Here is a 22,579-nt window from a genome sequence, read left to right as displayed (position 1 = left end):
TATACATTATTTTTCTAAAAAAATATGCATTCCTAATCCTCTCATTTTATACTATTGCATACAAAAATATATCATGAATATATACGTATATATTTACATCTCATGTATACTAACTACTGGCTCTACAATAAACATACACATGCACTACTTTCATATACATATATATCACATATACTATCTAATTCTTTTACATATTACATATTTGTAAATTGTTTTATTATAAAAAATATACCCCTCTTTATTCCATATTATACATACTATTTTTATATAAAATAAATGTCATAAATATTTTCCTCATGCATACATTAACATTAATTACTTCCTTTATAAATATGCATTTACTCACATAGTTATAATTACTTTAAAACCCCCTTTTTATACAAATAGTTTTGAGAGGGTAGTTTCTTCTCCGCAATTCTTTAAATAGGTAATAATAAATAAGAAATAGTTAAATAATCTCCCTCTAGTGTTTATTAAACTAAGTTTAAAGACCGTTTTCGGATAGGCTCTGAGGGATGCTTAACACCTCCCCCTCGGGGTAAATAAACCCTTACCTAGAATCTTATAGGTTTCAAAGACTAAAAATAGAGTTTTTTTTTACATTTTTACAAATGGTTTCCTAATATTTCCTAAAATTAGGTGGCGGCTCTGAAAATTTGCAAACCAGAGGAAACATAATCATAAGTTGTGAACTAGTTTTAATCCGTTAAAAATAGGGCATAACAAACTTCATATCACAAATGTCTGTATGAATTAAGTCTAAAGGATTTGAATTCCTCTCAATAGACTTGTAAGGATGTTTAACAAACTTAGATTCAATACATATTTGACATTTTAATATATTATACTCGAATTTAGGCAATACTTCTAAGTTAAACAATTTCCGCAAGGTTTTGTAGTTGACGTGTCCTAAACGAACATGGCATAAATCATTTGACTCTAATAAATAAGATGAAGCTGGAATTTTATTAATACTGTCAACAACCATTACATTGAGTTTGAAAAGGCTCTCTGTGAGGTAGCCCTTTCCAACATACATATCATTTTTGCTAACAACAACCTTATCAGAAACAAAAACACATTTGAAACCATTCTTGACTAATAGTGAAGTTGAAACTAAGTTCTTCCTAATTGTAGGAACATGAAGAACATTGTTGAGCGTCAACACCTTGACGGAAGTCATCTTTAGGAATATCTTCCCATATCCTTCAACTTTGGTTGTTACAGTATTTCCCATGTAAAGCTCTTCTTCAGGTCCCACTGGAGCATACGTAGCAAATGCTTCTTTGACCACACAAACATGTCGAGTGGCTCTGAAGTCAATCCACCATTCTTTTGGGTTTCCAACTAAATTGCATGAGCATAGCACATAGATCATCAATGTAATCATTCTTTCTCACCATGTTTGCCTGATATTTTTTCTTATTTTTCTTAGGGGCCCGACAATCTGGAGCCTTATGTCTAGCTTTTTCACAATTATAGCAGCTGCCTTTGAATTTTTTCTTGTTCTGTTCCTTCCTCTGTCCTGAAGGCTTCTTCCTTTTGTTATTGTTTGGAGCAGCTTCCTCAATGAAGTTTGCTCCCATAATCGTTGAATTTCCACGCGACTTCCTTTCGGCAAGTTTATTGTCCTCCTTGATCTTCAAGCGAATCACAAGATATTCCAGCGACATTTCTTTGCGCTTGTGTTTTAGATAGTTTTTGAAGACTCTCCATGAAGGAGGCAACTTCTCAATCACAACATCCACTTGAAATGCCTCATTAATTACCATACCTTTAGCAATAAGGTTATGGATAAGGACTTGGAGTTCTTCGACTTGGGTTCCAACAGTCTTACTGCCCACCATTTTGTAGTCTAGAAACTTGGCAAACACAAAATTTTTCAAGTATGCATCTTCAGTTTTATACTTCTTTTCATGTGCAATCCACAATGCTTTTGATGTTTTTGCAGAACTGTAAACGTTGTACAGATCATCCTCTAAAGCACTAAGGATGTGCCCCTTGCATAAGAAATCCGAATGCTTCCAAGCCTCAACAACCATACAGCGCAAATTTTCTAGCATTCCTTTTTCAGGAACAGGAGGATTTTCGTTTGTGAACTTTTTTGCATATCAAAAGTGGTCAACCAATAGAACATTCTTTGCTGCCATCCTTTGAAGTTAATCCCAGAAAATTTTCCAGATTTCTCTGCCGGTGCCATGGCATGTGCAGCATAGAACATTCTTTGCTGCAACAATCTCTGTTCCAGTAGAAACATTGATATCCTTTTCTATTGCCATATGTTTTCTTTTCTCTGTCAATAGTTGACAAACAGTTTAATCAATGGTGAACAAAATAGAACAGTGAACAGTGAATATTTATATGTTCAAACTGTTTCACAAGTTAACGATGAAGTTTTTTATGTTCTTCAAATCGTTTCACTCTTATGAACTTTAATAATCCAACGAAGTTTTTATGTTCTTCAAATTGGACTAGAAATTTCAAATGGAGTAGAAAATCAGAATGTTTTAATCTCCAGAAATAGAATACAGATTAAAAAAAATATATATAAATAATTTCCTTAAGATTGTTATTAATCTATATCCGAAAATATACTTAACACAGAAACTGAAAAATTTAAAAACAAAACTAGAATCTGAAAACTTTTTATAAGAACAGAAACTGAAAAAGTGTACAAGAATTAAATCGAGCCCACTGAATACACAGTTTGTCCTTAAGGAAATTATTCCCCTCAATGTACCCGAGGTTGTGGAATATATCCTCCTAGGATAGAACGATTTACTCACCGTTATAGCGGTACTGCAAACTCCGGCGACAGTATACACGAGAATTAAAAATTAAGTAAATTTGATCCAAAAAGATTATCAATCAATCAGATCATTTGACCGAATCCGAATCTGAAGGCGTGAGGGGAGGTCCTTTTCTCAACTCTTTATGACCTAGAAGATGTGCTTCTCTCCATAAGCACGAGAACTTTCCTTTCGACCACCAATGTGGTAGAAATGCTTCATCCAAAAAGCAACAAAGGAACAATTCAAAATTTTCATTTTTCCCTCCATATTATCTTCACTCCATTTCCCATTCATCTAACACCTAAAACCCAACAGTATCTGCTTTATTTTTGGTCTATCATTGGACAAAATGTGGAAATCTAGAAAGAAAATCTTTAACCTGCTTTCGAGTGTTTCCGCCCCTTCGTCTAAATCCACTTTGTTTTTTATGCTAAATTTAATTTATTTCGTCAAATAAAATTACTCAGTTTGGCCAAGTTTTTGAGAAGTTAAACTATTATTTTTCAAAAAAAAAAAAAAAGCTTCTATAGAGATTTGAAGTGTTAATAGAGTGTTGTTTAGAAGCTAAAAAGGTAAATCCACCCTCAAGCACTTTTGGGATTTTGAACAAACACATTGTTGTTCTAATATTGCTAAAATTATTTTTCGAATTGGTTAGCCAAATACAAATAGTTAAATATTCTCCAAAAGTAATTTTTTCGAGGAGATTGTTATTTAGAAGCTAAAAAGGTAATTCTCCCCTCAAGCACTTTTGGGATTTTGAACAAACACATTGTTGTTCTAATATTGCTAAAAGCGTGTCGAATTGGTTAGCCAAATACAAATAGTTAAATATTCTCCAAAAGTAATTTTTCGAGCACTTTTAATCAAAAAATACTTTTATAAATAAACAGATTTTAAAAACTTGATTAAACAGGCTATAAGCTCATTTTAAATATTACCAGTAGTCTTTTTTCGGAAGATGTAGTAGGGAAAGGAAATGTAAATTGGAAAAAAGAAAATAATAAATAAGAGAATAAAAAAAGTCAAGAAGTGTAAAAAGATGGAGTCTGGAACCTAAATGACTCAAAAAAAGAAGAAATGAACCAAAATACCCCAAGAAAAAAAGTGAAACGAAAGTACCTTTGCGTTATATAAAAGTGAGTTAACGTCCACCATTAAAATCCTTTACCCGAATTTTCTTTTAAAAAAAAAAAAACTAAATTACTTTTAGCGCGCTATGTAACCAAATTGGCCGTGTCATCTATTCTTAGTATATCCATTCATTACTATGCAAAAGTTTCCATTTCTAAAATATATATATTTTTTGGTAGCAAATCAAACTTCCTAAAATATTTATAACATTAATTTTTTCTAAAATATTTATAATATTAATTTAATGTTCTGATACCATAAGAACCTTTTAACAAATTTTTATTCTCTTATCTTTGATATTTATGAAAGTACATATTCTTATAAAAAATATTTATTCTCTTATTTTTTGATAATTATATTTTTAACAATTTTTTTAACCTCTTGTTCATCGACTTGGTGCTCCCTTTTCTTAGTTAGTGTTTGTTTAGCTAACTCTAAAAACAATCGAGTCTATGATCTTTTTACCACCGACAAAAGTAAACAATTTTCTATTATAATTGAGGGTTGATTATTTAAATACTCATGCAATAAAAATTAATTCGAGATACACCTCTTGTATTTAAAAATCGAACATTTACACCATTTATACTATGAGAATCATGCACATACACTCTCTATGGGGTATAGTCGTAACTAAATGTATTTATTAAAACATAAATTAAAATTATAAATAACACAAATTACTTAATAAAATATACCAACTATTGTTATTAATTGTCTCGCACATTAAGCAGCAAGTTATTTTATTTATATTGAGTTATAATATTTTATTATATAAGAATTCCTCATCTTTAGTTTATTTATTCTTCCGCTTTAAAATTATTTAAAAATTATTTATTCCGATAAATTGTCATTTGCGTAATATTTCTTAAGAAATTAAGTTTTTTTGTTTGAAAATTAGGAATACATCACTATAATTAGGATTTTTTAGATTTTTTTTTTTTTGCCAAATGCATTAAAATTCTAGTTATCTTTCTATTAAATACTCATGTAATAAGAATTAATTCGAGATACACCCTTGTATTTTAAAATCAAAGGTAGGATTTTCACAGTATAAGTGGTGTAAATGTTCGATTTTAAAATAAAAGGTATGCACCTCGAATTAATTCTTATTTACATTAGTATTTAGTGTAATTAATCGTCACTTATAATCAAATTATTTATTTTTATCGGTAAATAGATCTTAGACTTATATTGTTTTTAGAATTAGCTAAACGAACATTAATTAAGAAAAAAAAAACCAACAAGCCAATGAACAAGAGGATAAATAATTTGTTAAAAGATAATTATTAAAAAGTAAGAGAATAAATACTTTCTATATAAATAAATGTTTTTCATAAATATCAAGAGATAAGAGAATACATACTTTGGTAACAACTTGTTAAAAGATTCTTATAGTATTAGAAGATAAATTAATACTCCCTCCGTTCACTTTTACTTGTCCAAAACTTTGCACATTCCTTAAGAATAATAAATGAAATGCATAATTTATCACGATATTCATATTAATTGATGTAAATTTTTAATGGACTTGAAAATGATTTAAAATGAGTAATTACTACTATGGGTAAAATAGGGAAAAAAATATCTTCTCTTAATATGCTAAAAGTGATAAGTAAAAGTGGAAATGTAATTTTAGAATACTGGACAAGTAAAAGTGAACGGAGGAGTATTATAAATATTTTAAAAGATGGAAACTTTTGCATAGTTTTTGAAATGGATACACAGTTGGATGTTAGTTCAGTAAATTCACGGCCTGCATAGCGCACTAAAATAGTGCGTTATGTAATTTAGTTTTTTTTTTTTTTTTAAATTTTATCGGGGACGTTAACTCACTTTTATATAACGCATAAAAAAGCTGCGTTAAATGTACTTTCGTACCACTTTTTTTTTTTTTTGGATCATTTAGGTTTTGGACTCTAAAAAGATGATCACATGAGATTAGCACGTAACTGGAATATATTATATCCACCAGACCACCACCTAAGTTCCTTCTCAAAAAAAGAGAAAAAAAGAAAAGAAAAAAAAAGCACATCAGTCCCCAGTATAATACTAATTTGGAAAATTGTGAACCAATTATAACCCAACTTGTGTTTAGAAACCAAGTCATATTTCACTTGCATTGGCATCTCTGAACTAAACTATTAAAATACCACATGCATTTTACTGATGTATCTCATGACAGAATCTTCAAGCAACAGTGTTATTCAAAGTTTACACCCAAACAGCAAAAATCAAAGTGAAAAACAAAACAAAGATTCTGTTGATTTTGTCTTGGAGCTGCAACTTGTTTATTCAATATAGCTTTGGCTTCATCTGTTAATCATAGTAATATTTTGTGCTTGCAGTTTCTGTGAAACTCTGATAAAACAAAGCACGCCAGATAAAATACCATTTATATGCATTTGACATAAAGTGGCCTCGTGAAATTTTTATCACCGTTTTGGTGTATATATATAAAATTACTGATGAAGCAATATTCTGGTTAATATAACATGGTGTCAGTGATTAAACTATTTTTGTATCTATATATAGTACGGCTGTATATAGCAGATTATCATGTATCACTGCACCAGAGACAAATTTCAATGATTTTCTTTACTTGAAAGTTTAACAGATAAATAAATATTTTTAAATTTCAAAAGAAATTATGTGCCCCCAGTTTTTGTTGCCATCTAATCATGTCATCTATTAGTTGTTAATTGTTATCCCTCGAAGAAGTGGTTTCGTTTGAGTCTCCAAGGGATCGTTTGGTTTGTCATATTCAGAAAAATAATTTCAGCATAATATAGAGAACTCACTCCATCTTAATTTATGCGTTAAACTTTTTTTAGTTTGTTTCAAATATAAAGCATCATACCTTTTTGTTTAAAAATTATTTAACTTAATTCTTATTTAACTTTATCCTTAAAATACGATTTATAATCATATATAGTTATGACTTATTATAGACTAAAAAATTAATATTGTTATTTCTTTCTTAAAGTTTATATCTAGTCAAACACCCTAGCTAGAGGCGGACCCACATGGAAGGGTGGGAGTGCACATGCACTCGCAGCTTCGGAAAAAATTATGTATGTATATGTGTATATACCTTAAGAATTAATATATCTTTAATTGTGCACTCTAACAAACGAAAGTGTCTTTGGGGCACGTTGATTGCAACTGGTGCTTCCCTTGCATGTCACCGGATTGAACCCGAATGTCACTTTTAATTATTTTTTTGAGCCTATTTTTAGGAAAACAATAAGTGTTAAATGAGCTGCCCTAAATTCAAACCTGCACTGTCAACACATGTTGCACAACCTTAGCCACTGAGCTATCTCTTTCATTTGCTTCACTGTGTAAAATTTTATTTATTACACGTATTTGACTTATATACTTATATTTTCGCAACTGCTACGCTATTAGCGACCGGTCCGACACGGTATTATCCCTCAGAAGTCATTAAAAGTTTTGTTGGCGTTTATGTTAAGATAATTGTGTCCCCGTCGTCTTAAAATCCTGAGCCCGTCTCTGATCCTAGCATTAGTGGGGAAGGAAAATTACATTATTTAGTTGGGTATAAGAAAAAATAATTGATGCATAAGGTATGCGTATACTCTATCCTCCTCAGATTCACTTGTGGAATTATACTGGATATGTTGTTGTTGTATATGGATAAGAGTAATTAAAAGCAACTCCGCAAAATAATTCTCTATTATTACTATTCATATATAAAATGAAATATAGAATTAAAATATACGTATATGTTAACATTATAGGGATAAGAGTAATTAACGACGAAAAATCTTAAAGCAAGCAACTGCGCAAAAATATATCTTTATTTTATTCATTGCTTAATGACTTGTATTATTACTCACAAGTCACACCATTAACAATTTTATATATCATTATCTCGCGTAACTAGGATGTATTAGTATAACCAGACGACCAAATTAGAATTATAACATCAGTGACTATTCCTATGTTCCGATTCATGTGACGTTTTTATTTTATTAAGAGTTAATTTAATTAATCTTAAAAGTACAAAAATATTACATAAATTAGAACTGAAGAAATAACAGTTTTAACTCCACCACAAAGAAAAGAAGAAGAAAAGGAATCTTGAAATCTAAGCCCCCGTTTGGTCACAAGACTTATTCACTTTATTTCGAATTTTTTTTTCACTTTTTTTCGGAATCAACGTTTGGTCATGAGAATTCCAAATACAACTTGAAGTTGTATTCCGGAATATCAAAACCTCAAAAAACTTATTTTTCAAAATTTTTTCACTTTTTTACAACTACATTTCACCAAAAATTACAATTTCAAAAACGCCAAACACAACTCCAACTCCAACTCCAAAATTAAAAAAAAAAAGTGATTTTTTTTTTATATCTATGGACAAACGGGCCTAAAGTTACTTGTAAAAGGACTTTACGATATGACATTATCCAAGACCATAGGCTGATGGAGCATTATAAGTTGGGATTCAATTGAACCCCAAACTTTCGATGTGTTATACAAATTTATATATAAAACTTTATTAAATTTATAATAAGTAGTAGATATGAACCCATAACTTTAGAAATATAATGATTCAATGCTAAAAAATTTAAAAGATTGAACCCCAAGAGTTTAAATCCTAGATTCGTCTCTGTCCAAGACGCACGGACTAATTGACCCTTTAGACCAGCTAGACAGCTCCTATATATATATATATATATATATATATATATATATATATATATATATATATATATTTTTTTTTTTTTTAAGTTTTGGAGATTGGGGTTAGTGATACTTTTTCGGTACGTTAGCCACCTGCATTTGTTTACACTAAATTAACAAATTTGACCTTCACAATTTTGGTTTAAAATATATACTGGAGTATCTTTATCTTTTAGTCATAAGTAAATAGTAATAAATATGTATATCTTATGTCTGTTGGCTTAATATAACAACACATATAGATGAGATACTCTCTCCCTCACTCATTTTATGACACGTATTTTGTAGTCTGTCCTTAAAAAAATTATTTTACATACCAAAAGTTTACCTTTTATTTTTTAAATTTCGTATTAGAATATTTTATTACGCTTATTTGATGTATGCATTAAGTAATAAATACATGAATGTATTTGCACATAAATTTTAAATTTAATTATAATTAATTAACATATATTTTTAACTTATTAAATTACTTAATTAAGACATAGATATTCGATTCAAGTAAATATTTAAGGGTCGTTCTAGTTAAGAGGTAAGTTATTTATGTATTTAATGCTGCATAAGTTATACTACATCTGGTAGCTGGTTAGGAGGTAAGTTATTCAGGTATAAAATTAATATGGTGTTTGGTTTGCAAATTAGAAAACTACATAACTAATATATGTATAGACTATAAGGGAATCTATATATTATTTAATATAGGATAGACGATGGCATAATTAATACTCTGTATAACTAATCTCTGCATAAAATATATAATACTCACTCTGTTTCAATTTAAGTGTCTTACTTTCTTTTTTGATTTGTCCAAAAAAGAGTCCCTCTTTCTATTTTTGGTAATTTTTTCAATCCCAATATTCTACATGATAAGTTTAAGATCACAAGATTTAAATGACTATATATATCTTTAATTTAAAACCACAAAATTAAAAAATCTCTCTTTGTTTCTTGAATTTTATATCAAATCAAATTAAAGCACTTAAAATGGGAAGAAAGAGTATATAAATTCCCTCACAACTAATTCATATATTACTAATACGTGCACAACTCTAACCAGCTAATAAATCACCTTTTAATCTCTTTAATCCTTGATTTTGCATGTTGGGCTACTACTGCAACATCACGATGCCCAAAAAAGAAAGTAGAAGCTTTTTTGGGGCTCTGTCCTCTGCCTGCCATAAAGAAGCTAGTAATGTAAAGCATATAGGCTCCATCCTACTACTGCCTACTCAACCTAGGCCTCTGCATTTCCGCAACATTTCAGGTATTAAAGGGTCGTTTGGTTGGAGAAAGTAATTATCTCGAGATAATAATGACTCAATTATAATATAAAAAATAAATAATGATAAACTTATTTGGTTAGTAGATTTTTATATTGGTAGATGTCTGAATTGAGATAAATTTTTAATTTTAACTTTAATTTTATCTTTCTTAGTTGCAGTTTGGCCATCAATATTTTTTCTTTTAACCAGAGTTAAATTTCAGAAATTATGTTTCGCCATAAAATTTCGAATTTGAAAAATATAAAATATTGTTTTCATTTTTTAACTTCAAATTATTCACAAAAATTTTAAAACAACTTCAATTTATATTCATGGTCAAACACAAACTTTAATTTTCAAATACCATTTTTACTTTGAAAACAAAAAATACTTTTTACAAATTTTTACGATTTTCATGGCCAAATGGGCCCTTCAAAATTTTGGTAAGAAAAGCTTAGAAAAGAACAAATGGTTTAACTGTCATTGTATCCCAAAATTGTTATCTAACATAGAGTCTGATATAAATATAATACCAATACAATTATGATATAAACAATCTCGAAATTGCTAATCCAAAATAAAAGATTGTGCCAAACATGAAATAAAATTATTCTATAATTTATCTCAAAATTATAATTCATCATCCTACCAACCAAACGACCCCTAAAAATAGTACTTAAAAACATAATACGGATATCCCGGAAAGTAATTTTGGTAGCAAGTTACTTCCGGCATTAGGATCTGAAAAAGCTTGAAAAACAATTACCAAAGACAAAATACTGAAAAAGGATGATAAAAAGCTTCGATTCATTCTATTCAAGACAACAGCTGTTTACAGGGGGACCAAATAAATCTCTCCACCATAATGTACATCTTTAATACTACTATAAACTAACCCAAAATTATTCCAAAAGCTTACCGCTAATAAATCTTTTATAACATCTCGATTATTTCATCATATACATTTTTATCAGTACAATATTGGGTAACTCTGCCCACTAAAGATGAAATAGACAGGATGCTAATAAATTATTCACTTAGATATATTCTTGTAATCAAGAATACATTTTTGTTTACACTTACTTGTACTACCAGCCGATGGATCTAAATGTTGTGATTTTGGTGACATAAGACAGACAATAAGGTCAGCAAATGCACCAACTATGTACTTATGTGTGCTTTTCGGATTTAACGTAAGATAACACATTAAAAGTTCATGTAACGAATCCCAATTGCCACTTATATCACTTAATCCACGCGCTTCCACCATTTCTTGCATTGATCGTCGAAAATCCAAATAAGGGTCGGGAGAGTACGTTGGAATCGCAATGCTTCCGTCTACGACGATATCGGGTTCTGGTGGTTCCACGGAGGATGACGTGGATGCTAAGGAAGAAGACATTGACGATGATGATGAGTCGATAATAGAGTTAGAATGGCCTGGGGATGAGAAAAAGAAACGTTGGGAAGCGTAAACTGTGGCTAAATCAGGAATAGTGGCTAATTCATATATATAATCGGATTCATCAGGGATAGTGGTGGAGTAAGTTGATGATGATGATGTAGGATTGGACTTGTAGTCTAATGATAAGTCGTATAGGGAGTTGAAGTTTTTAATGGAATTGCAAAAATGCATACTATGATGTTGCTGTTGTTGTTGATGTTCGTTATGGTTGGAAGATTGTGGTGGCAATGGACGTTTGAGTTTAGTGAAACAAAGATTAAGGTTTGTTCCAAGTGTTTTTGGCATATTGTTTGGGTTGATGAGAGATGTGAGGGAAATGGGAAAGCTAAGGAAGAAAATTTGTTAGGTGAAGAGTAGAGTGAAGTGAAGCATAAAGTAGAGAGAGGAGTGGGGAAGTCTAGACAATATATATATTTTAAGGTGTCGTAAAAGTTAGGGTATGGATCATCTGCCCCTAATTAAGTGAGGTTTACTTGTGTTTTGTGTTTACTAGGACTTTATCAGACAGTCTTTTACATTATTTGTTTTCTTTCACAAGTCTCAACTGTTCTTTAACTTTAATTACATGTATTTAGTTTCAACTTTTGAGTAGTAAAAAATTTGACTTGTTTTAATTGATGATGATATGTATAATTGAAGAAGTTGACATGTTTTATGTGATTAACTTATTTACGTAATGAGAGTTTGAAAATATGCACATTTGTTTTTCCAAAATTTAAATCAAAAGTGTCTTATAGAAACAATTTATCATATGTGCATGTGTTCAATTGAAATAAGTCATAATTCGAATGACTAAATAAAATTTATTGATAAGTTTAAGAGACTGTTGATGTATTCAAACTTTTTAACTTATATCACTAATGGGGTAAGGAATTTTCATACTGCATCATATTATAAATTATTGTAACATGTAATATGTTTTATTTCCCGAGTACTTGATCATTTATTTTATTTTATTTTACACTAACACTGTAGTAATGATGCTAATTTCACCATTTTCTCTTTGCCTTAAAAATTTGGGTAAAACAAAAAGAAAAATTGTAGCGGGATCTTTTCTACTTGTAGTTATAAGACTTATAGTTGTAACTACCAAACATGTATGATGCACCTAACATAAAATCCATTATCCATCACATGGTGTAACTGCAGCAGTTAATTTTGATAGATTCATAGCTAGGTCCAAATAAGGTCAAAGAAAATTATTAGATTCATGCTAATAAAGTCACTAGTGTAGCACTCTATTAATACTTTCCACCTTTATTGAATTAAAAATCATATCGTAGAACCCGCATCTGGTTAAATGATACTCCTATGATTCTGCAAAAGTCGTTTTAATAATTAAAATTTATTCATCTGTAAACCTTAATTAAATGAAGATGAACAACTTTACAGCATTAAGAAATTTACAGTACAGACCAGTTTATAAGGAAACGAAGATGGTAAAAGAAGAGGAAAGTGACGTTGGGGCTTCACATTGTTTAAGTTGCAAGCAAGGTGCACATGTTAGGTCTCATGATCCACTCTACCAATTTTCTACTACTATTGACCCACTCGACCAATTTTCTACTTTTTTTTTTTTTTTTTACAATTTCCTTTTCCTTTTTATTTACTTATTTAGTAGCCGAAACACATTTGTCTGATTAAATTAAACCCATGTCGATAAGTCCACTAAAAATGATGATACGCTTCATTATCTAAAAGTTTTTGTTTCCAAATTTAGAATTTTAAATTATAAAATAAATCTCTAATTAAGGATGAAAAGACAATATATGAGATACTTTATAAAGACGTGTGAAATCCCACCTAATAAAAGCCATTTGTTTTATCCACAATGAGAAGAAAACTTTTTAAAAAAAATAAAAATAAATTTCCATCTGGTTTATGCATTGAAGTCAGATTATTCCGGATTCGCATCGCATAAGGCCTATTTGAAAAAAACTTTTTCTATCACGAGTTTTTTCTTACCCAAAACTCGAACTCAAAATTGTATGAGAAACCGCCTACACCGCATACTTCGTGGTAAACTAATTTATTTTTCGTTATTAGGAGAAGGGAGTTATGTGGTTGGGGATGTGAGTGGTCATTGTCGGTCCACCAGAGTAGCAAAGATCAGAAAGTGAAACATCAATTAAACATCAATTGCGTATGATTGTCTCATAACAACCCCATCCATCACCTTATGTCCTCATAATTCACCATCTCCATTGATCTTTTTTTTTTTTTGGGGATTATTTTCTTAGGAATGATTGTAGGTCAGTAAATTTGAACAATTATATATACAATACTAAAAATTTAATGTTGCACTGAAATTTCCCAATGAAAAATGTTCTCATTGAATGACGGTGAAAAAAACCTAGATAGTAGTATTTTCACGTGAAAAAATTAGGAAGTTTTCCAGGAAAACTGTTTCCACCATGCGTTTTTTCAATGAGTTGGTTTGGTGAGAATGAGGTAAAAAAAATCATATTTTATGAAACAATTTTCCCACTAAATGTCGGTGAGAAATACCTCTATTTCTAGTAGTGGTACCTACGTGAAAGAAGGAGAGCTGCAACCGTTAGTTAGAATTCCAATATATCTCGTACGCTGTTGAAAATATAATTAAATAAATAGTATATAAAAGTGTGTTCTCTACTTCTCTTTAATAGTTTAAATTTTTATATTAATAAAATGATCATATATTTTAATATATGCAATCAGAGTAGACAGAGGTCCTGAGTTCGAGTCTCATTGCCATCTATTTTAATAAAAAATTAGAGTCGCGAGTGAAGGGCGTATTGAGAAGAAAATTAAATAAACAAAAGTGTGCTGTTTTTCCCTGATAACTTAACAAATGTCACACACTACAACAATGACTCTCATCAATCATTTTGCACTTTTCGTCTCTGAATTTATACTTTTCTACAAAGAAATTAGTAATAGGTTCAATAACAATTGTGGTTAGAAATATAACTCATCTTTAACGATGTGGTTAAAGATGATTAATAGTTGGATATAAAATTGCGATAGATCCAAGAAGAACACGTACATTAGCGCACAACAAAATAGATAAAAATAGTATTGAATGTAAATATATTTTCCTTATCCTTGCTTTCAATTCATGGAGATTGAAGAGCAAGAAAAAGGGGTAAGTAAGTCAAATACCCTTTCTTAACTAATAAAGCAAGCAAGGTCAAATAAGAACGTTAGAAAGGCAAATCTTGTCAATGAAGTCACAATTTGTAGCCAAATTAATTTTAGGAGGGAAATATCAAATCTTGCTTTTTCACATAGCCATCAAGGTGTGCCAGCCCTAACAGGCTAACAGCCAATTCCACCACTTTTCTACCATCTCAAAGATTACTCACTTGTTGATAGCTTCCTCCATGTGGAACAAAATTTATCGTTCAACAGACGAAGATAGTCGTTGGAACAACTTATGACATTCAAGATAAAATTGACTGATAGCTCACTAAAATACGATTGATGTCATTTAACAGTAAAATGAAAGTTTGAGCTAAATTATTTTCAAATATAAAAATATGTCATTCTTTGGCATGAATTAATAAGAAAATTGTGACACGTACGTATGAATAGGCATCTACTTATTACGAACCCATAATTTTAATGTGACGGCACCTCATGAGCAAAACCATTGTGCCAAGATATCATTCTCAAGAAGTATGAACCAACGTGTAGATAACTAATTAAGGATGGGAATCATAGTTTCATGTTGGCTGAAGATTTTAAGTCACTCATAATTTGGATTCAACATCCAATTTTTAGGTCAGTCTATGATCATAAATAACATTTTCGGTACAAAAAAATGGTTCACGTAGACAATGGCGGATCCACAATGTAACATGATCTGTACTGAGAAATCCACTAAATATCTATAGAGATATTTAGTTGTGAACCCAATTATTATTGTATTAACTTGAGATTGCTATAGGAACTCATATATCAAATCCCGGATTCCCCTTTTCCCCACTTGCTCGAGTCTTTGTTGTTACCCAACTGTTCAATAACAACACCACATGTCCATCTCACTGGCTCAAATTTCACTCTGCTGGCCATAACCATGTTAAAGAGAAAGAAGGGAAAAAAAATACAAATTTCCATATAAGCATATATACATTTAAATAATAAATAACAGCAAGACAATTGATGTTTCAAGTACCATAAATTATTGGTAAGAGTACGTACTACCAGCAGCTTCAAAATCTCAAGATACTGCTTGAGGACAATTTAATTAAGAATTAAGGGTAGCATCACGCTGGGCGAGTCTTGCTGTTGAGTGTTAACTGACTCGACTAGCTGCATGCATATTTTTGTTAGAGTATACTAGTTGTATTATTAGTTATTCCCTTTAAATACAAATTAGTGTAAGGAGAGCATAATGCTGATTCCAGCAGACAACCTAACATAATTGTTGTATTAAACAATTAGACTATACGCTGGAAAATAATTAAGTTGGTTACTTAATTAATACAAATGAGAGGATTTCTTCACAAGTTCCATGATGTTGTATGGAAGTGGTGCTGTGGTGGGCGTCACACGGAACAAGTACATCGCATTATTAGGCGAGAGATAATAATCTTGGAGATTAGCTGTATAAAAGATTACACCTTTTACATCTTATATGGAGAGGCAGATCTAGGATTTGAAGGTGGGGGATGCCACAAGTTTTTTCATTGTACATCTTGTTAGAAACGTGTATTTGGGTCGGGTTCATCTCTTTTGAGTTTTTGGTCAACTTAATTGGCTGTTTTTTTATTTGCAAATATGAAAATTACATCTCAAAAATCAAGAAACGAACATAATTAGCATCTTCAACATGGAATCACATCCATTAACAACAAAAGTAAAATCATCATTTTTACCAAGGAACTTACATCTTTTGATGAATATTAAAAAAATGAACTTGCACAAGTAAAATAACATCTTTAATAAGAGAATTAAACCAATCAAATAAGAAAAATAATAGAAAAACACGTCAATAGGTAAATTACACCCCATAAGTAAATATAGAATTAAATAAACTATAAGTTCTAAAAAATAAATCATAAATTTCATGTTTTTTCTAAGCAATGCTTACAAAATTTCCATTACAATTTAAGTATTAAAGTGATTTAAATTGAATTTAACGTAGAAAAACCCGATTTTTTATAATACACTTCTTCTATCCATTTTTATTTATCCACTATACTAAAATACATGTCCACTTTTACTTGTAAGTTGTATAGTTTGAAAACCCAAAACATAATTTACCATTTTATACCTATTTTACCCTTATTATTAAGTACTCCAATTCATTTCTCATTTTATTTATTGCTTATTAAGAGTGTCCGAAGTCAAATATAGACAAGTAAACATGAACGGAGGGAGTAACCAACAAGATAGATTATAAAAAAAAATAAAAATTGAATTTTGATCTCAATCCAAAATTCTCATTAAGACCCAAGCTTTCGATTTAAGAGATTTGAAATTTAGAGAAATGCTTAATTATATTTAAGGGATTTTAAAAGTTTCTATTTTGTGTGTTCTCGCTAGAGATCACAGATAAAATAATAGAATAGAGGAAAGAAAATATAAATAATAAAATATAAATAAAAAATTGGGAGAGCCGAAAAGGGAAATGACTTGGTACAAAGGAACTAAAAAGCACAACAAAAAATGGGAGTCGGAAAATGTTCAAGATAGATTCAAACTTATGTCTACCAACCATGGTACCTTTGTCTAATTTGCGACTGGGGGTGATAGTTTCAAATATTTAATCTAGTTTTAGTAGATTACAACATAGGTTATAAAAAATTATCAATTTAGGGAATGTCATGCCACCCCCACCCTAAAGGGTGGATCCACCCCTGCTTATATGGATGATCGTTACATATTTTTTCATGATGTATTATGTTGCATTCTACTGTATTGTTATGGTAAATATAATATTTGAATAAATTATATTATTTCTTGTCGTTCCATAATGCGAAGCACAAGTAATATGTAGAATACGATTTCAATATTATAAAAGAAGTAGAAGATAATGATACAGGGCAGAGTTAGTATAAAAAATGTATGATAAAGAATAATTAAGATCAGTAAAACAACGCTATTTGTTACATCCCGTCCCTCCGTATGCTAATTCGCGTCGGGAGTTAAGGCCATGGAAGTGTAAGGGTAGAAGTGTCGTAATAGTTCAAGTGGCACAACTACATTAGTCCCAAGGTTAAGGAGGTTCATAAACATGATTGGTAAGTATGAGAAGGTTTTGAGATCAAACAAATAGAAGAAATTTAAGTTCGTCGGAATTCGGGAAAAATTAGGCAGAATTACGGGCAAGATTTTGGACCAACTTTCAGGAGGCATATCTCCTAGTATATAAGGAATTTGCATAACTTATTTAAATGCAAGTTCGGAGAGTCTTCTTTCCAATGCAACAAACAGTTTGCAAATCAGATAAGTACTGTGTCCGGTATGACCCATACAAAAATACGATCCACATTAAGGTAGTGGGTTTAGTATATTTAGGTGGTAAGGCAAAAAATTTTCATTCCAACTAACCCCCAAATTGGATCCTCCTTCTCTCTACATATCAAATTTCTCTCTCTATCTCTCTCTATATTTATACACCATATAGATCATAATCCAAGAGTAATCTATGCAGGTTGGGTCTCGGAAGTTCGTAAACATTGTGGGATCATCATTCTTCTTCTCGTTCTTGGAGTGGATGTGGTTTGGGAGTAAATCAAGCTAGGATTGGGTGTTGTTGAAGCCAATTGAGGTAAAATTCCATCTCCTTTACTTGGAATTATGCGTATCTACCTTGGGAGTTGAACATGCAAATCAGAAATCCATGAATTCGACACTAGAATTTGGAATTGACTATGATAGATTGCTAAGTTTGTTGAGAAAGATGTAATGATGGGTATAGCTGGAAATTGTAGTTGTAAACTGATTACCTTGTAATTATCAATTATAGCTCGTAAGAAAAAAAAAAAGGCCTTATGGAGTGTAAACCGAGCTTGTCACTCGAGGTATCGACCTATTGAACATAAATTGAGTTATATCAACTTGAATTAGGATGAGTTGTTGTTATTATGGTTGTTATACCCCATTTTAACCGGGTTCAATTAGAGTACAACATATTAGTGATTCCTAAATTAATTAACTAATTTAAGGAGTCACCACCTAATTAATTTAGAGGTGAATTAGGACACCAATCAATTACTTAATATTAACTCCGTTTAAAGTCTACTAAGCTTACGATTCTAGGTAAGGGTTCAATTAATCTAAAGGAAATGTGTTAAGCACCCTTTAAGATCCGTATTAAAACGGTTAACGGACCAAAGTTAAATTAATCAAATTAAGGCTCAGAAAACGTGAAAAATTCATATGCTAACATACAAGTTACGTTTTGAAAGAAGGTTCAACCATATGCATCACATTTAAAGACGTGACTTAAAAATATACTTGAAACACAGTGGGTAAAAGTTTTGAAAGCGTCATATTTTCAGATAAAGCTAGACTTGGTATTTTGATCAAAGAAAGCTAAGACTTGTTTAAAAAAAAAAAAAAACATTCTTGACTCAAAATTGGTGGAAAAGGAATCACCACATTTAAAATTATCAAAAATAGTTTCCAAGTCTTGAACTAACAACAATGACATCACGCACTGCTGAAACTATTTTAGGACTATTTTGGCATTGCTAATTGGTAAAACTCAGTATTGGTTATTAAAGCTAAGACACTACCCAGAATTAATTAAAACACTTATTTTAAAGGTCTTCTAGTTAGAATATAATCATGGAAATAAGCTGCTATTTTGATCCTAAATGAGATGAACTGAAGGCGATAAAATCCTAAAGCAAACAAGGATAAACAATAATTAAATGGTAATGAAAATAATTAAAGCAGATAAATTATTTCATCCGATAGCCAAAATGATGACTCTTGCTATTTCTTTACTGCTTATGCAGTGCAAGGGAAATCCTAAATAGGGATATGTAGCGGTAGTGATCGACTCCATCATCGGGTTGAGGAGAGTCTTGTATTAAGATTCCATATTTGCTCCAAAGTGTTCATGCAAAAGAATGGACAGAGTTAAAGATTAGATAACTTAACCTTTAATCGAGGCTATTATTTCACATAATGAAAAAAGTGATAATAATCTATAGCTATGATAAAAAAAAAAAAACAACAACAACAACAACAACAACAATAATTTGTAGCTCATGTCATTTACTATACGTAGCAAGAGTAGTATCAGTACACCACACGTACTGATAAGCAGCTTGGGTCGATTAAGATTAGTTCATGCAACACAATATAAGGTTTAAAGGATAAGCAGATAAGTCAATGGCCCTTAAGATTCCCAATAAAGATTAATACACCGAAACGATTTACCTCCCTACTCCCAGTTATTCGCTTACCTTGTTTCCATAGTAATACCGGTTATCCGACTAGTCTGTGAAGTACTATTCCATATTCCTTTAGGCCAATTAATTTAGTCTTAGCTCTTCATTTACACTAGCATCTAATTCCTGATTTTTAGCCTTAGAGCCTTCCCTTCAGTTCACTTACTAAGACATGATGCATGCACGGAACATACTTACCACACATCTACCAATCACGAGACTCCCTAAGTCCACTAGGCTCAATGCAGAAGTCTACCACTTAGTAATTCGTTCTTACACTCACCTTCATATTGATCACCACCTCACACAACACAACACAATTATAAGAGATGCACAATGCAATATAACAGACTGACAACACACATTCATGAGGGCATCGAGGTATGAAATGTAATGCAATGCAAATGCGATGCGAAGGCCATAAATCACGCTGTACATACATGCTAATTGATGTCATTGCTCAGTAGTCATGACCTGTAGGGGACCCATGGTGTCCATGTACCACTTGTTCCGGATTCACTCCTCCGACCCGAGTCACAATCAAGGCCACATCCTCACCCCCGGTCAAATGTGTCTTTTCATGCATGTAAATATATTTACCTTCCAATGCTGTCAGTGATTGGCTGTCAAATAATACCTCGAATTCAACCCAACTCAGCCATACAACCCGTATAACACAACTAACACTTACTCATCACTTTCTGCTCTATGTATTACCTCATAACCACAAGCATTATATGCAATGATGCCAATGAATGAAAGCAATGTCATGAATTATGCCCTTGAGGGGTGTAGCACTATTATGCCTTTCTTCAATTCACCTAATGTAGTCCTTTTTATTAACAAGAACGACAATCATATGAATATTTCAATATTCTTGAAAATAAATACAGAAATTAGTATACCTATGGATAATTACTCTAAATAACGAAATACCCCTTTTTATCCACCACAAATAATCACTTTCTGCCCCGTAACGCATAAACATCAACAATAGTAGCACCCAGTACTAAAATAAATACTCGTTGTTACCCTAATTACTATTTGCACCTAACTTTCGTTAAATTACGAATATATCCATCCAAACTCCGTGTCCGAAGACCTAATTATCCAATCTACCGTCAACTCTAAATGTGTATACGATTCACTAATCAACGTCTAACTCGAGTAAACTGTAGACTACCTCGATAACGAACAACTATTTGAATTTCCGTGAAATACTCGCCCTTATCCGAATCTGTGAGAGATAATAGTTGTAGGGAAGGATATGGAGAATGTTGGAGAAGCCTCTTTTCTTGGTATCAAGGGTTTTTCTTCTTGTGAAAACCTAATAGCAGCCTTGGAGGATCTTTTATTACAAAGGAGGGTGAAATAGAAAACTGAGTATAGAAAAAAATGTGTCCACTGGTCCGTGACATCCGCTGTGATGGACGTCGCTTAGCTATAGCGGGACCGCTATAGCGGACCATCTTCTGCCCCGGGCTCATGATTTTTAACTTTTTTCTAAACTGATTTTTCTGGCTATTAATCATTTAAACACCCCATGGGGCTTACTATTTAAGATCGTAGACCTAGATTGGGAATAGATTCGCGAAGTATTAAATAACGATCAGGCGGGTCGTTACAGAACTAAAAAGTAATGTCCACAAACATCTTAAAAGCGTGATATTGAAACATGGAGATTGGAGACTATAATTTTAACATAATAATTCTCTTTTAGCACTTAATCATTTATTCACAGATCCAAACAAATGAAAACTTATATGTGGTTTTAACTATACAAAAGAGAAATACCCTAACAAAAAAATGAATAGATCTATGACATGATTTTTTGAACAAACACACGATATTAACAAGAGAAGAAGTATAAGAATGGTTTCAGATTATTACCTTCCACGGGAGCAGTGAATGAGATTTGAGGTCTTAGATCCACTACTACTCTACCAACAAAATGAGAACTACAATTTGTAAATAAACTAAAGTAGATAGACAAGAGTTGAGAGACTTTTTATGGTTTCAAAAACTTGCTTCCGGCTGGAGCATTAAGTGACTATTTATAGGTGGAAGAAGAGGCTAGGGTTATGTTTTTTTGTGACCTTTTTGGGCAGGATTTGAGATATGACTGTTTGAATACCAAAATTTCCTCAAGAACCATCCAAAATATGGCAGAAAAAGGCTGAAACAAATCATCCTTTTCTTTTCAAAATTACAGCGATTTGGGTCAATATATTACTGAAGTTTTTGGCTTTTAGGTGATAGAATTCGAAAATATGAGAAAGAGGGGACAAAGTTTGCATTAAAATGGTGAAACCACTTCTACATTAGAAAAAATAAAGGTCACGTGTTTGCCAAAATGAGGAGGGAAGAGGATGAGAGGCTGCTGGTTAGAGATGAAAAGGGTTTAAAACCCTACTTTATTTTAAGTTAAAATGTAAATGGGATGCTCTTTATCGGCAAAAATGGGCCAGGTGGTGGGAAGAAATGGGCTGGAGAGTTTAATTGGGCCATTTAATAGGATGAATTTGTTGGGATTTTCCTCTTCTATTTGATTTCTTTTGGGGCTTCCTTCATATTATATAGTCAAATAAAATAAAATAAATATGTAAATACTATAAACTATAAAGCAAAATATTATTGAAGTAATGATAATAGTAACGTAAACAATAATTGTAATAATAAGCGTAATTACCATAATAATAGTAATAATACTGAATTTGAAATGAAATATAATAAGAGTAATAATTAATGCGACTACGACAATAATACTAACATAAATTTAGTAATAAGAATAATTGTACTACCATTATAGTAGTAGTAGTA

The 22,579-nt window shown here is 31.2% G+C and overlaps 2 protein-coding genes across 2 annotated transcripts; both read right to left on the bottom strand.

Moving 5' to 3' along the window:
• Nucleotides 1-939: 939 nt before the first annotated feature.
• Nucleotides 940-3,086, bottom strand: LOC132611817 (uncharacterized). The gene is made up of 5 exons (XM_060326184.1): nucleotides 2,975-3,086; nucleotides 2,220-2,293; nucleotides 1,445-2,099; nucleotides 1,061-1,347; nucleotides 940-957 (listed from the first exon to the last, which is right to left on the bottom strand). The coding sequence occupies exons 1-5, from the start codon at nucleotides 3,084-3,086 to the stop codon at nucleotides 940-942; spliced, it is 1,146 nt and encodes a 381-aa protein (XP_060182167.1).
• A 7,616-nt stretch (nucleotides 3,087-10,702) lies between these two features.
• LOC132610375 (transcription repressor OFP12-like) lies at nucleotides 10,703-11,726 on the bottom strand. The gene has a single exon (XM_060324677.1). It carries the CDS (start codon nucleotides 11,649-11,651, stop codon nucleotides 10,935-10,937), a length of 717 nt encoding a protein of 238 aa, XP_060180660.1. The 5' UTR covers nucleotides 11,652-11,726; the 3' UTR covers nucleotides 10,703-10,934.
• Between the last annotated feature and the right edge of the window lie 10,853 nt (nucleotides 11,727-22,579).

Source organism: Lycium barbarum, chromosome 9 (genome assembly GCF_019175385.1).
Source record: "Lycium barbarum isolate Lr01 chromosome 9, ASM1917538v2, whole genome shotgun sequence".
NCBI classification, from domain to species: domain Eukaryota; kingdom Viridiplantae; phylum Streptophyta; class Magnoliopsida; order Solanales; family Solanaceae; genus Lycium; species Lycium barbarum.
Note: the sequence above shows the minus strand (reverse complement) of the source record. Positions and strands in the feature narration are given on the sequence as shown.